This window comes from Oncorhynchus tshawytscha, linkage group LG21 (genome assembly GCF_018296145.1).
Source record: "Oncorhynchus tshawytscha isolate Ot180627B linkage group LG21, Otsh_v2.0, whole genome shotgun sequence".
Taxonomy (NCBI): Eukaryota; Metazoa; Chordata; class Actinopteri; order Salmoniformes; family Salmonidae; genus Oncorhynchus; species Oncorhynchus tshawytscha.
In genome coordinates, this window is record NC_056449.1 from 23,155,616 (window position 1) to 23,170,480 (window position 14,865).

General features: G+C 46.3%; 1 protein-coding gene across 1 annotated transcript in view; it reads left to right on the forward strand.

The window, feature by feature from the left end:
* The window catches only part of LOC112220536 (ecto-NOX disulfide-thiol exchanger 2), a 250,927-nt gene that overhangs the window by 105,066 nt on the left and 130,996 nt on the right, over positions 1–14,865 (forward strand). The window contains 2 exon segments of the mRNA XM_042302850.1: positions 8,245–8,336; positions 8,338–8,401. Coding sequence (XP_042158784.1) covers positions 8,245–8,336; positions 8,338–8,401 — 156 coding nt within the window.

Below are 14,865 nucleotides of genomic sequence, written 5' to 3' on the forward strand. Positions count from 1 at the left end.
TGGCCATGCAGTTGTGGGTGAACAGGGAGTACAGAAGGGGACTGAGCACACACCCCTGTGGAGCTCCAGTGTTGAGGATCAGCATGGCAGATGTGTTGATGTGAGCCTTTACCAACCTTTCAGTGTACTTCATGGCTACGGACATGAGTGCTACGGGTCTGTAGTCATTTAGGCAGGTTGCCTTTCTTGGGTACAGGGACTATGGTGGTCTGCTTGAAACATGTTGGCATTACAGGCTCAATCAGGGACATGTTGAAAATGTCAGTGAAGACACCTGCCAGTTGGTCAGCACATGCCCGGAGCACATGCCCTGGTAATCTGTCTGGCCTTGTGTATGTTGACCTGTTTAAAGGTCTTGCTCACATCGGCTCGTCTGATAGGCTGGTTCCACTGTACATCTCGCGGCTGTGCTTCCCTTTGTAGTCTGTAATAGTTTGCAAGCCCTGCCACACAAGACGAGCGTCGGAGCCGGTGTAGTATGATTCAATCCTAGTATGATTCAATTTAGCATCTGCTTCATCTGACCACTTTTTTATAGACCGAGTCACTGGTGCTTCCTGCTTTAGTTTTTGCTTGTAAGCAGGAATCAGGAGGATAGAGTTGTGGTCGGATTTACCATATGGAGGGCGAGGGAGAGCTTTGTACGCATCTCTGTGTGTGGAGTACAGGTGATCTAGAATTTATTTCCCTCTGGTTGCACATTTAACATGGTGATAGAAATTAGGTAGAACTGATTTAAGTTTCCCTGCATTAAAGTTTCCGGCCACTAGGAGCGCCTCCTCTGGGTGAGTGGTTTCCTATTTGTTTATTTCCTTATACAGCTGACTGAGTGCGGTCTTAGTGCCAGCATCTGTCTGTGGTGGTAAATAAACAGCCACTAAAAGTATAGCTGAAAACTCTCTTTGCAGGTAGTGGCCTGCAATTTATCACAATATACTCTACTTCAGGCGAGCAAAATCTAGAGACTTCCTTAGATTTAGTGCACCAGCTGTTGTTTACCAATATGCTCCTCTTACTTACCGGAGTGTGCGGTTCTATCTTGCCGGTGCAGCGTATATCCCGCTAGCTGAATATCCATGTCGTCATTCAGCCACTATTCCATGAAACATAGGATATTACAGTTTTTATGTCCCATTGGTAGGATATTCGTTATCGTACCTCATCTAATTTATGATCCAATGATTGCAAGTTGGCGAGTAGTATTGAATGTAATGGCAGCCTTCCCACTCGCCTTCTCCGGGTCCTGCCTAGGCATCCGGCTCCTTGTCCTCTGTACCTGCGTCACTTCCTCTTGCAAATAAATGGCCCTGTGGGGTGTTTGGAGAATCTCTTGTGCGTTCTCCTTGTTGTAGAAAAAAACCTTTGTTTAATCCGAGGTGAGTGATCGCTGTCCTGATATCCAGAAGCTCTTTTTTGACGTAAGCTACGGTTGCAGAAACATTATGTACAAAATAAGTTACAAATAACGCGAAAAAAAACACATAATAGCAATTGGTTGGGCGCCCGTAAAACTGCTACCATTTCTTCCGGCGCCATTTTAACTGTGGCGCAAAGAACGCATGGAGAAAAGATGTGCAAATTAACTGCAAAATACTTGAGAAGAATTAAACGTCAAGCTACCAGGAACCCATTATCCTCCACCATATTCCAGAACTGCAACCTACCTGGAGTGTTCAAAAGTACAAGGTGTCAAGTGCTCAGAGACATGGCCAAGGTCAAGAAGACTGAAACACGACCACCACTGAATACGATTCACAAGTTGAAGCATGGACCAGATGGACATGCCTGTGGCTGGATCAGTAATGAACACAGGGCACCACTTCGAGTCAGGCGCCAGGAAGGTGGAGGAGGGGTACTGTTATGGGCTGCTATCATTAAGGATGAGGTAGTTGGACCTTTTCGGGTTGAAGATGGACTGAAACTCAACTCCCAAACCTACTGCCAGTTTCTGGAAGATACTTTCTTCAAGCAGTAGTACAGGAAGAAGTCCTCAGCATTCAAGAAGGCCATGATCTTTATGCAGGACAATACTCCATCACATGCATCCAAGTACTACACTGCTTGGCTAGCCAGACAGGGCCTCAAAGATGCCCAAATAATGACCTGGCCCCCTTCCTCACCTGACTTGGGCCCTTCTCAAACGTGAGATTTACAGTGAGGGAAGACAATACACCTCTTTGAACAGCATTTGGGAGGCTGTGGATGCTGCTTTAGCAAAAGTTGATTGTGAACAGATCAAGAAACTGACAGGTTCCGTGGATGGAAGGCTCATGTCAGTTATTGAAAAGAAGGGTGGCTACATTGGTCACTGAATATTTTTGAAAGGCCGGAAATGTTATTTAATTGTCATTTTGTGTTACCTTATTTGTTACACTTACTCAAAAAATGTTGAATAAACAAGTGAGTTGGGGCAAACACATTTTGTAATTTGGTTGCCTAATAATTCTGCACACTATTGGTTGCCTAATACTTGTGCACACTTATATATTCCCCTGAGAAAGACAAAACTCACTTTTCCTTTGTTAAACATTCAGGTTTGAGGATGAATAACATTTTGGATTGACTGTGAGCATTGTGTTTGTTCAACAATAAAATGAATCCTGAGGAATGTAATTTGCCTAATAATTTGCGCACACAGTGTAATAGACTGTAAAAACAACAGGATATCAGCTCCAAGTGATTTTAATTTATGAAATCTGTTCCCAAGTATTCCCACACATATTAGAGAGACACGTGATCGTATACAAATGTAAGCAAGTTTTGATTTTAGTCAATCTGTTTGGGCTTCTTGCAGTCAATTTGCAGTATACAAATCATTTGTAATTATGCTTACATTTTAGTTATTTAGTAGACACTCTTATGCAGAGCTACTTACATTAGCAACTAAGGTTAAGTGCCTTGCTCAAGCGCACATCTACAGATTTTTTCACCTAGTCGGCTCGAACCAGTGACCTTTCATTTACTGGCCCTGTGCTCTTAACCCGCTAGGCTACCAGCAGACCCTGCCTGTTCCGTCCCCGTGACCATCCTCTCAAGAAAAAAATCGGTCTGCGGCTGAATCTATATTGTATATTATGTAGAGAAGGAGATGTCTGGCAGCACATTGAGACTGGAGCCTCTGGTCGTGTTCCAGAGGGCTTTGCCTGCTCGCCTCATTAGAGAATATTACCTAGCATGCCTCACAGTAGTTCCCTGTGTTACCCTCCCTCCCTCCATCCAGCCCTCCCTCTACCCTCCACGCAGCCCTTCCTCCACCCATGCCCTCCCTCCCCCAGGCCTCCCACCCTCTCTATACCCAGCCCTCCCTCCCTTTACCCAGCCCTCCCTCTACCCAGCCCACCCTCCCTTTACCCAGCCCTCCCTCCCCCAGCCCTCCCACACTCCCCTTTACCCATCCCTCACTCACTTCATCCAGCCCTCCCTTCCACCCTCCATTTACCCATCCCTCCCTCCACCCAGCCCTCCCTCCCCCCAGCCATCCCACACCATCCTCCACCCAGCCCTCTGTTTACGCTGGAAAACAGAGGGAGGGGAGGAAGGGAAGAGAAGAGGAGGAAAGAGCGGGAGGATGGATGTGATATGTTGACAGCCAGGAGGTATCTACAGTGAAATGCCAAATGTTTTATTCCTGGCTGGACATTTTATTGATAGGCAGCATGAAATGTAATTACCTTCAACAAACCTCTGGGAAGCTGATTGGTTAACATGGAGATACAGGACTGTGTGTGTGTGAATGCCTGCGTGTGTTTGTGTATCCATGCGTGGGGTGGGTGTGTGTGTGTTTGGGTGACTCTTCATATCTCTGGGACTGCAGGCAGAGGCTGTGTGATGATCTATCATGTGACTGGAGAAAGAGAGAGATGAAGAGAAAGAGATGGAGCCAGTGGGAGAGGGAAGAGGGAGAAAGAGACACCTTGTGTGTCTGGAGAGAAGACAGAGTTCTCCGCTGATGTTTCTGTTCAGGAGACTCCTGCTCTGTCTCTGTCTCCAGACAGTTTTACCTCTGGCTGGAAGAGGCCTGTTTCACACTGAAGATGGTGTGTGTTTATCTTAAAATCCCTGAGAAGAAACAGAGTGTAAATAATCTCTGTTATCATGCATCGCTCTACTTCACACCTCCTATGCCCACTGGCTCTGAATGGAACACACACACACACACACACACACACACACACACACACACACACACACACACACACACACACACACACACACACACACACACACACACACACACACACACACACACACACACACACACACACACACAGACTGGAAGGAGAAAGAAAAATTCAGCAGTGAAATGGAAACCGGCTGGTCTTGATCAAACCAGATCTTTTCTTGATGTGCACCCGGAGCCTGGTTTGGCTCCTATCATCTGTCATGTTCATGAATAAATATGGTGCAGAAATCTTTTATTTACCAAGAGTGAAAATTATTCTCTGTGCTCATAATATGTGTGGCAGCCAGGAGTGTTTTACATAATTCATCAGTAGTGTGCTCATTTCCTCAGTTCAGGGTAGTGGCAGTTATGAATCAGCTCATCTGCCGCATAGGGGCCAATGCCGTGGGCCTCTCTCCAACCAGAGCTCTGCCGTGGGCCTCTCTTCCCAACCCAGGGCTGAACCCCACTATTACCCTGTCTGATGCCCACCAAAGAGCTCCCTAGTGGGCCTCTCACCCAGCCCTGAGACAAGAGCCACTATTACCCTATCTGAGGCCCTATCCGAGGCCCATCCGTGGTGGGTCTCTCATCCAGTCCTGAGACCAGAGCTGAACCCCACTATTATACTGTCTGAGGCCCATCAGAGAGCTCCGTGGTGGGCCTCGACCCAGCCCTGAGACCAGAGCTGAATCCCGCTATGACCCTGTCTGAGGCCCATCAGAGAGCTCTGTGGTGGGCCTCTCACCCAGCCCTGAGACCAGAGCTGCCACTTAGACTGGCATTCAGTAGACACGGTGTCCGCTGTACCTCCCTCCCTCTATCTCTCCTCCTGCCATTATTTCACCTCTCCTCCGCCTCGCTGGGCAGGAGTCATCATCACCCAGGCAACAGGGTCCCTCTTATCACTTTCAACATGAATACCAGAAATTAGGTCATTAACAGGCAGGTGAGTGGGCAGACGTATGAGTGCACCCAGCTGTAGTCTACATCAATACCTGTGAAATCTCCTGTGTTTCCTGGTCTTCTCTCTCTCTCTCTCTCTCTCCCTCTCTCTCTCTCTCTCTCTCTCTATTTCTCTCTCTCTCTCTTTGACTACAGACAGGAAGATCAAAGGTCAGCCAATCAGTAGCAGAGAGGAGAGTCAGGAGAAGCTCATGTAGCTCCACTTTAAACATGTAGGATGTTTGTTTGTTCCTTTCAAATCAAATGTTATTTGTCACATGCTCTGAAAAGGTGTAGACCTTACCGTGAAATGCTTACTTACAAGCCCTAAACCAACAATGCAGTTCAAGAAATAGAGTTAATAAAATAAATAAACTAAACTAAAGCAAAAAAAACTATCACAAGGTAACACAAGAAATGTACATAACAATGACGAGGCTATATACAGGGGGTACTGGTACCGAGTGTGGGGGTACAGGTTAATCGAGGTAATTTGTAAAGTGACTATGCATAGATAATAAACAGCGAGTAGCAGCAGTGTAAAAACAAAAAGGGGAGGTTCCAATGTAAGTAGTCTGGGTGGCCATTTGATTAGTTGAGTTATTCAGCAGTCTTATGACTTGGGGGTAGAAGCTGTTAAGGAACCTTTTGGTCCTAGACTCGGTGCTCCAGTACTGCTTGCCGTGCGGTAGCAGAGAGAACAGTCTATGACTTGGGTGACTGGAGTCTTTGATAATTTTTTGGGCCTTCCTCTGACACTGCCTAGTATATAGGTCCTGGATATCAGGAAGCTTGGCCCCAGGGATGTACTGGGCAGTACGTACTACCCTCTGTAGTGCCTTATGGTCAGATGCTGAGCAGTTGCCATACCAGGCGGTAATGTAACCAGTCAGGATGCTCTTGATGGTGCAGCTGTAGATGTTTTTGAGGATCTGGGGACCCATGACAAATCTTTTCAGTCTCCTGAGGGGGAAAAGGTGTTGTCTTGCCCTCTTCACAACTGTCTTGGTGTGTTTGGACCATGAGAGTTTGTTAGTGATGTGGACACCAAGGAACTTGAAATTCTCGACCCGCTCCACTTCAGTCCCATCAATGTTAATGGGGGCCTGATCAGCCCTCCTTTTCCTATAGTCCACAATCAGCTCCTTTGTCTTGCTCACATTGAGAAAGCGGTTATTGTCCTGGCACCACACTGCCAGGTCTCTGATCTCCCTATAGGCTGTCTCATTGTTGTCAGTGATCAGGCTGTTGTGTCGAAACTGTTGTGTCGTCAGCAAACCTAATGATGGTGTTGGAGTCGTGCTTGGACACGCAGTCGTGGGTGAACAGGGAGTACAGGAAGAGACTAAGCACGCACCCCTGAGGGGCCCCAGTGTTGAGGATCAGCATGGCAGATGTGTTGTTGCCTACCCTTACCACCTGAGAGCGTGATCACACAGTCGTCCGGAACAGCTGGTGTTCTCATGCATGCTTCAGTGTTTCTTGCCTCAAAGTGAGCATAAAATACATTTATGTCGTCTGGCAGGCTCGCGTCACTGGGCAGGTCGTGGCTGGCTTTCCCTTTGTAGTCCGTAATAGTTTTCAAGCCCTGCCATATCCGACGAGCGTCAGAGCCAGTGTAGTACAATTCAATCTTAGTCCTGTGTTGACGCTTTTCCTGTTTGATGGTTTGTCTGTGGGCATAGCAGGATGTCTTATAAATGTCCGGATTAGTGTTCCGCTCCTTGAAAGCGGAAGCTCTAGCCTTTAGCTTGATGAGGATGTTGCCTGTAATCCATGGCTTCTGGTTGGGTAATGTACGTACGTACGTACGGTCACTGTGGGGACGACATCGTCAGTGCACTTATTGATTAAGCTGGTGACTGAGGTGGTATACTCTTCAATGCCATTGGATAAATCCTGGAACATATTCCAGTCTATGCTAGCAAAACAGTCCTGTAGAATCTGCGTTATCTGACCACTTCTGTATTGAGCGAGTCACTGGTACTTCCTGCTTTAGTTTTTGCTTGTAAGCAGGAATCAGGAGGATAGAATTATGGTCGGATTTGTCAAACGGAGGGCGAGGGAGAGCTTTGTATGAGTCTCTGTGTGTGGAGTAAAGGTGTTCTAGATTTTAAAAAATCTGGTTGCACATGTGACATGCTGGTAGAAATTAGGTGAAGCATATTTAAGTTTCCCTGCATTAAAGTCCCCGGACATCAGGAGCGCCACTTCTGGATGAGCATTTTCTTGTTTGCTTATGGCCTTATACAGCTCGTTGAGTGCGGACTTAGTGCCAGCATCGGTTTGTGGTGGTAAATAGACAGCTACGAATAATATAGATGTGACCGCTCTTAGTAGATAGTGTGGTCTACAGCTTTTCATGAGGTATTCTACCTCAGATGAGCAATACCTAGTGACTTCTTTAATATTAGACATCGCACACCAGCAGTTTTTGAAAAATAACGTAGCTGCTCTGTCCTGCTGAAAAACGGAGAAGCCAGCCAGCTCTATATAGTCCGTGTCGGTGAAACATAAGATATTACAGTTTTTAATGTCCCGTTGGTAGGATATTCTTAATCGTAGATCGTCCAGTTTGTTTTCCAATGATTGCACGTTGGCCAATAATGCTGAGGGTAGTGGTTTACTCACTCACCAACGAATTCTCACAAGGCACCCAGACATCCGCCCCTCCCCGTCTTTCTATCTTTTTTTCACACGAATGACAGGGATGGGGGCCTGGTCTCAGGGAAGCAGTATATCCTTTGCGTCAGATTCATTTAAGAAAAATCTTTGTCCTGTTCGAGGTGAGTAATCGCTGTTCTGATGTACAGAAGCTCTTTTCAGTCATAAGAGACAGTAGCAGCAACATTATGTACTAAATAAGTTACAAAAAATGTGAAAAAACAAAGATAGCAAAGCTGGTTAGGAGCCTGTAAAACGGTAGCTATCCCCTCCTTTGCCATTGTCCCATTCATCAGAGCATGTATTCAGTTATTTATAGACTGGTTGTGGGTCACCGTTGTTGACAGAAACCTCCGCAAAGTGGTCATGGAGAAACACACAATGTCAAACTAAACATGAAAATGGCAACATGTGCTGAACTGGTGTGAGTGGCAATGTTGTTTTTATATGTGTGTGTTGTGTGCTTCATCTAGATTTTGACCAAGGCCTTGGCATGATGACAGGCATCGGTCCCATGAACCCCATGATGCCCGGCCTCGGCATGGTGCCCCCACCCCCTCCCCCTTGATCTGCCCATCGTCAAGGAAATCATTCACTGCAAGAGCTGCACCCTCTTCCCCCCCAACCCAAGTAAGTCTATTTACCTCTACTAGACCAGGAATATACCTGCCTAACTGCTAAGCTGTTATATCCATTCTCCATGAGATCACTTACCCAGGAAGTACAACAACCTTACTGTTGCATTTAACACATTCACTGCAAGAGCTGCACCCTCCCAATAATTTACCTCGTACCCCAGGAGGTCTATTTACCTCGTACCCCAGGAGGTCTATTTACCTCGTACCCCAGGAGGTCTATTTACCTCGTACCCCAGGAGGTCTATTTACCTCGTACCCCAGGAGGTCTATTTACCTCTACTAGACAAGGAATATACCTGCGTAACCACTAAGTCGTTATATCCATTCTCTATGAGATCACTTACCAAGGAAGTACAACAACCTTACTGTACAACAACCTGACTTACATTTAACACATTCTTAAGGCAGGAACACACCAATAGCATTTGCTGGTATGATCAGAGTACAGGCTGTAACATGTAGAATGGTGACTTTTATTTGTTGTCAGTCAGACGTCCATGGTTTCTAAAAAAAACAGTGCGCCAAACAAACAGCTGACAACGGCAGATCAACATTTGGTGTGGTCCTATACTCTAAACATTTTAACTGACATGACAACTATGAATGAACCCTTCCCCCGTCTACCTTCAATCAAATGTGCAGAAAAACAGCCTAAAACCCCAAACAGCAAGCAATGCAGAAAAACAGTGCCTAGGAAAAACTCCCTAGAAAAGCCAGAACCTAAGAAGAAGCCTAGAGAGGAACCAGGCTCTGAGGGGTGGCCAGTACTCTTCTGGCCGGGTGGAGATCATAAAAGAACATGGCCAAGATGTTCAAACGTTCATAGATGACCAGCATGGTCAGATAATAATAATCACAGTGGTTGTAGAGGGTGCATCAGGTCAGCACCTCACGAATAAATGTCAGTTGGCATTTCATAGCCGATCATTCAGTTGGAGACAGCAGATGCGGTAGAGAGAGAGTCCAAAACAGCAGGTCCGGGACAGGTAGCATGTCCAGGGAACAGGTCCTATAGCCGCAGGCAGAGCAGTTGAAACTGGAGCAGCAGCATAACCAGGTGGACTGGAGACAGCAAGGAGTCATCAGGTCAGGTAGTCCTGAGGCATGGTCCTAGGACTCAGGTCCTCCGATAGAGAGAAAGAGAGAACTAGAGAGAGAGAGAATTAGAGGGAGCATACTTAAATGCACACAGGACACCGGATAAGACAGGAGAAATTCTCCAGATACAGACTGACCCTAGCCCCCCGACACAAACTATTGCAGTATGAATACTGGAGGCTGAGACAGGAGGGGTCGGGAGACACTGGGGCCCTGTCCGATGATACCCCCAGACAGGGCCAAACAGGCAGGATAAAACCCCATCCACTTTGCCAAAGCACAGGCCCCACACCACTAGAGGGATATCTTCAACCACCAACCTACTACCCTGAGACAAGCTTGAGTATAGCCCACAAAGATCTCCCATGTGTGAACCCGAGGGGGGTGCCAACCCGGACAGGAAGATCACGTCAGTGACTCAACCCACTCAAGTGACGCACCCCTCCTAGGGATGGCATGGAAGAGCACCAGTAAGCAAGTGACTCATACCCCGTAATAGAGTTAGCAGCAGAGAATCCCAGTGGAGAGAGGTCAACCGGCCAGGCAGAGACAGCAAGGGAGGTTCCTTGCTCCAGTGCCTTTCCGTTCACCTTCACACCCCTGGGCCAGACTCCACTGAATAATAGGACCTACTGAAGAGATGAGTCTTCAATAAAGACTTTAAGGTCGAGACCGAGTCTGCGTCTCCCACATGAATAGGCAGACCATTCCATAAAAATTGAGCTCTATAGGAGAAAGATCTGCCTCCAACTGTTTGCTTAGAAATTCTAGGGACAGTAAGGATGCTTGCGTCTTGTGACCGTAGCGTACGTGTAGGTATGTACGGCAGGACCAAATCGGAAAGATGGTTAGGAGCAAGTCAGTGTAATTTTTTTTATTTCACCTTTATTTAACCAGGTAGGCTAGTTGAGAACAAGTTCTCATTTACAACTGTGACCTGGCCAACACAAAGCAAAGCAGTGCAACTCAAACAGAGTTACACATGGGATAAACAAACGTACAGTCAATAACTCAATAGAATACATACAGTATACAGTGTGTGCAAATGTAGTAAGATTAGGGAGGTAAGGCAATAAATAGGCCATAGTGGGAAATCATTACAATTTAGCAATTAAACACAGGAGTGATAGATGTGCAGAAGATGAATGTGCAACTAGAGATACTAGGGTGCAAAGGAGCAAAAAATACATAACAATATGGGGATGAGGTAGTTGGGTGGGCTATTTACAGATGGACTGTGTACAGGTGCAATGATCGGTAAGCTGCTCTGCCAGCTGATGCTTAAAGTTAGTGAGGGGGATATAAGACTCCAGCTTCAGTGATTTTTGCAATTCGTTCCAGTCATTGGCAGCAGAGAACTGGAAGGAAAGGCAGCCGAACGAGGAGTTGGCATTGAGGATGACCAGTAAGGTATACCTTCTGGCAGGGGCGTGCTACGGGTGGATGCTGCTATGGTGACCAGTGAGCTGAGATAAGGTGGGGCTTTACCTAGCAAAGACTTATAGATTACCTGAAGCCAGTGGGTTTGGCGACGAATATGAAGCGAGGACCAGCCAATGAGATCATACAGGTTGCAGTGGTTGGTAATACAGTGCCCTGCGAAAGTATTCGGCCCCCTTGAACTTTGCGACCTTTTGCCACATTTCAGGCTTCAAACATAAAGATATAAAACTGTATTTTTTTGTGAAGAATCAACAACAAGTGGGACACAATCATGAAGTGGAACGACATTTATTGGATATTTCAAATTTTTTAACAAATCAAAAACTGAAAAATTGGGCGTGCAAAATTATTCAGCCCCTTTACTTTCAGTGCAGCAAACTCTCTCCAGAAGTTCAGTGAGGATCTCTGAATGATCCAATGTTGACCTAAATGACTAATGATGATAAATACAATCCACCTGTGTGTAATCAAGTCTCCGTATAAATGCACCTGCACTGTGATAGTCTCAGAGGTCCGTTAAAAGCGCAGAGAGCATCATGAAGAACAAGGAACACACCAGGCAGGTCCGAGATACTGTTGTGAAGAAGTTTAAAGCTGGATTTGGATATAAAAAGATTTCCCAAGCTTTAAACATCCCAAGGAGCACTGTGCAAGCGATAATATTGACATGGAAGGAGTATCAGACCACTGCAAATCTACCAAGACCTGGCCGTCCCTCTAAACTTTCAGCTCATACAAGGAGAAGACTGATCAGAGATGCAGCCAAGAGGCCCATGATCACTCTGGATGAACTGCAGAGATCTACAGCTGAGGTGGGAGACTCTGTCCATAGGACAACAATCAGTCGTATATTGCACAAATCTGGCCTTTATGGAAGAGTGGCAAGAAGAAAGACATTTCTTAAAGATATCCATAAAAAGTGTTGTTTAAAGTTTGCCACAAGCCACCTGGGAGACACACCAAACATGTGGAAGAAGGTGCTCTGGTCAGATGAAACCAAAATTGAACTTTTTGGCAAGATGGATGGAGCCAAATACAGGACCATTCTGGAAGAAAACCTGATGGAGTCTGCAAAAGACCTGAGACTGGGACGGAGATTTGTCTTCCAACAAGACAATGATCCAAAACATAAAGCAAAATCTACAATGGAATGGTTAAAAAAGAAACATATCCAGGTGTTAGAATGGCCAAGTCAAAGTCCAGACCTGAATCCAATCGAGAATCTGTGGAAAGAACTGAAAACTGCTGTTCACAAATGCTCTCCATCCAACCTCACTGAGCTCGAGCTGTTTTGCAAGGAGGAATGGGAAAAAATTTCAGTCTCTCGATGTGCAAAACTGATAGAGCCATACCCCAAGCGACTTACAGCTGTAATCGCAGCAAAAGGTGGCGCTACAAAGTATTAACTTAAGGGGGCTGAATAATTTTGCACGCCCAATTTTTCAGTTTTTGATTTGTTAAAAAAGTTTGAAATATCCAATAAATGTCGTTCCACTTCATGATTGTGTCCCACTTGTTGTTGATTCTTCACAAAAAATACAGTTTTATATCTTTATGTTTGAAGCCTGAAATGTGGCAAAAGGTCGCAAAGTTCAAGGGGGCCGAATACTTTTGCAAGGCACTGTATATGGGGCTTTGGTGACAAAACGGATGGCACTGTGATAGCAAATTGGACGTAGTCTGAGTAGAGTGTTGGAGGCTATTTTGTAAATGACATCGCCGAAGTCGAGGATTGGTAGGATAGTCAGTTTTACGAGGGTATGTTTTGCAGCATAAGTGCAGTGGGCAGCTGGGAGGAGGTGCTCTTATCTCCATGGACTTTACTGTGTCCCAGAACTTTTTGGAGTTTGTACTACAAGATGAAAAATTCTGTTTGAAAAAGCTAGCCTTTGCCTTCCTAACTGACTGTGTATGTTGGTTCTTAATTAACACTATGTAAAGGTTAGCATTAAACGTATGTGGTGTATGACATGATGACATGATGCATAGCCTGGCTGACATGAACACAAAGACACCGAGGTAGTCAGGTAATTAACTGGACGTGACCCCAAAAGAAGGAGGGGATGAGTGGAGAAAATAAAAGAGAATGAGAGGAGAGACGGGGGGCATCGAACCTGCAGCCTGGCATGTTTTACACACCACAGTGTCTTGTTTTTGCAGAGGTCACTCCTCCTATTACAGATGGAGGCTCTGTCTTCACAGAGGTCACTCCTCCTATTACAGATGGAGGCTCTGTCTTCACAGAGGTCACTCCTCCTATTACAGATGGAGGCTCTGTCTTCAGAGGTCACTCCTCCTATTACAGATGGAGGCTCTGTCTTCACAGAGGTCACTCTTCCTATTACAGATGGAGCGTCCCTCCCTCTCTCTCGCTCTCATCCGCTCTCTCTCTCTCTCCCCCTCTCTCAACCCCCTCGCTTTGTCTCATCCTCTCTCACCCCATCTCCCTTTCTGTCTCCCTCCCTCTCTCTTTCTCTCTTCCCCCTCCCTCCCTATCAAACCCCCCTCTCTCTTCTCTCGATTCAATTAAATTTCAATTTATTGGCATGTGAAACAATGTTTACATTGCCAAAGCAAGTGAACTAGATAATAAACAAAAGTAAAATAAACAAAAAATGTACAGTAATCACTACTCACAAGTCTCTCTTTCCCCTTCCCTCCCCATATCTCTCTCTTTCCCTATCTCCCTCTCTCTCTACCTCTCTCTCGCTTTCTCTCTCCCTCCATCTCCCTCTCTTTTCCCCCACACCTTGGGGAAAACGTGGAAAATGTAAGCTGACTCCTAGCTCCTTCACAGCCATATAAGGAATCATTGACATGAGGCGGTTTAAAAAAATGCGGCACTTCCTGATTGGATTTTTATCTGGGTTTCGCCTGTAACATCTGTTCTGTGGCACTCACAGACAATATCTTTGCAGTTTTGGAAATGTCAGAGTGTTTTCTTTCCAAAGCTGTCAATTATATGCATAGTCGAGCATCTTTTCGTGACAAAATATCTTGTTTAAAACGGGAACGTTTTTCATCCAAAAATTAAAAGAGCGCCCCCTATATCGAAGAAGTTAAGCTTGTGGTATCCCGGGAAGTCTACCCGGGGGGGTTAGTGATAGAGGGGAGGAACGTGCCGCGACGTTGGCTCCCTCTGCTGGGCGTTCACGGGCTGGGCACCATGACGATGATCGCCCAAGTACAGGTAATTAGTGGAGTGTGCCAACCAGCCATGCAGGCCACATAAAGGGAGCACCGTGGCATACTGTGAGGGAAGACCGAGAGACAGACACGGAGCAGAACCTGAGAAGGACTGAGTAAAACCTCCATTATTTTGTTGTTATGTTTATTTTGTTGCCTAGTTAAGTCGTTTTCTGACTAGAACCTCCCTGTCTCTCAACCCAAGCGTACAGAGATTACCATAGAGGAACCGGTGGCTCAGTTTATCCTCAGCAAGCAGAAGCAACAGGCTCTCCAGGAGCAAGCGCTGGAGGAGCAGAGCCACAAAACCTCAGACTGGAAGCGGAGATATGGTGGGATGGCTCAGGAGTCTAGCCCGAATCCGTTCCTGGTCAAGTTAATGGAGGAAGATGTGGAGATGTATTTGTGCACCTTCGAGAGGACGATGCAGAGGGAAGGATGGCCCAAGCCCAAGTGGGCCAGCCTTTTGGCACCCTTTCTCTCCAGGAAGGCCCAGAAGGCCTCCTTCGACCTGAATGCCGACCAGGCAGCGAATTATGAGGAACTCAAACGTGAGATCCTGAGATCCTGCCGCGCACAAATGTTCCACGACTGGGCCTTTCACTCCACACTCTCCCCTCACACTCAGATGAGAAACCTGGTGCACCTGACCAAGGGCTGGCTACTGACCGACATACCGTCCCTCCCGATAATCGATAAGGTCATCCTGGATCGGTACCTATGGGCCCT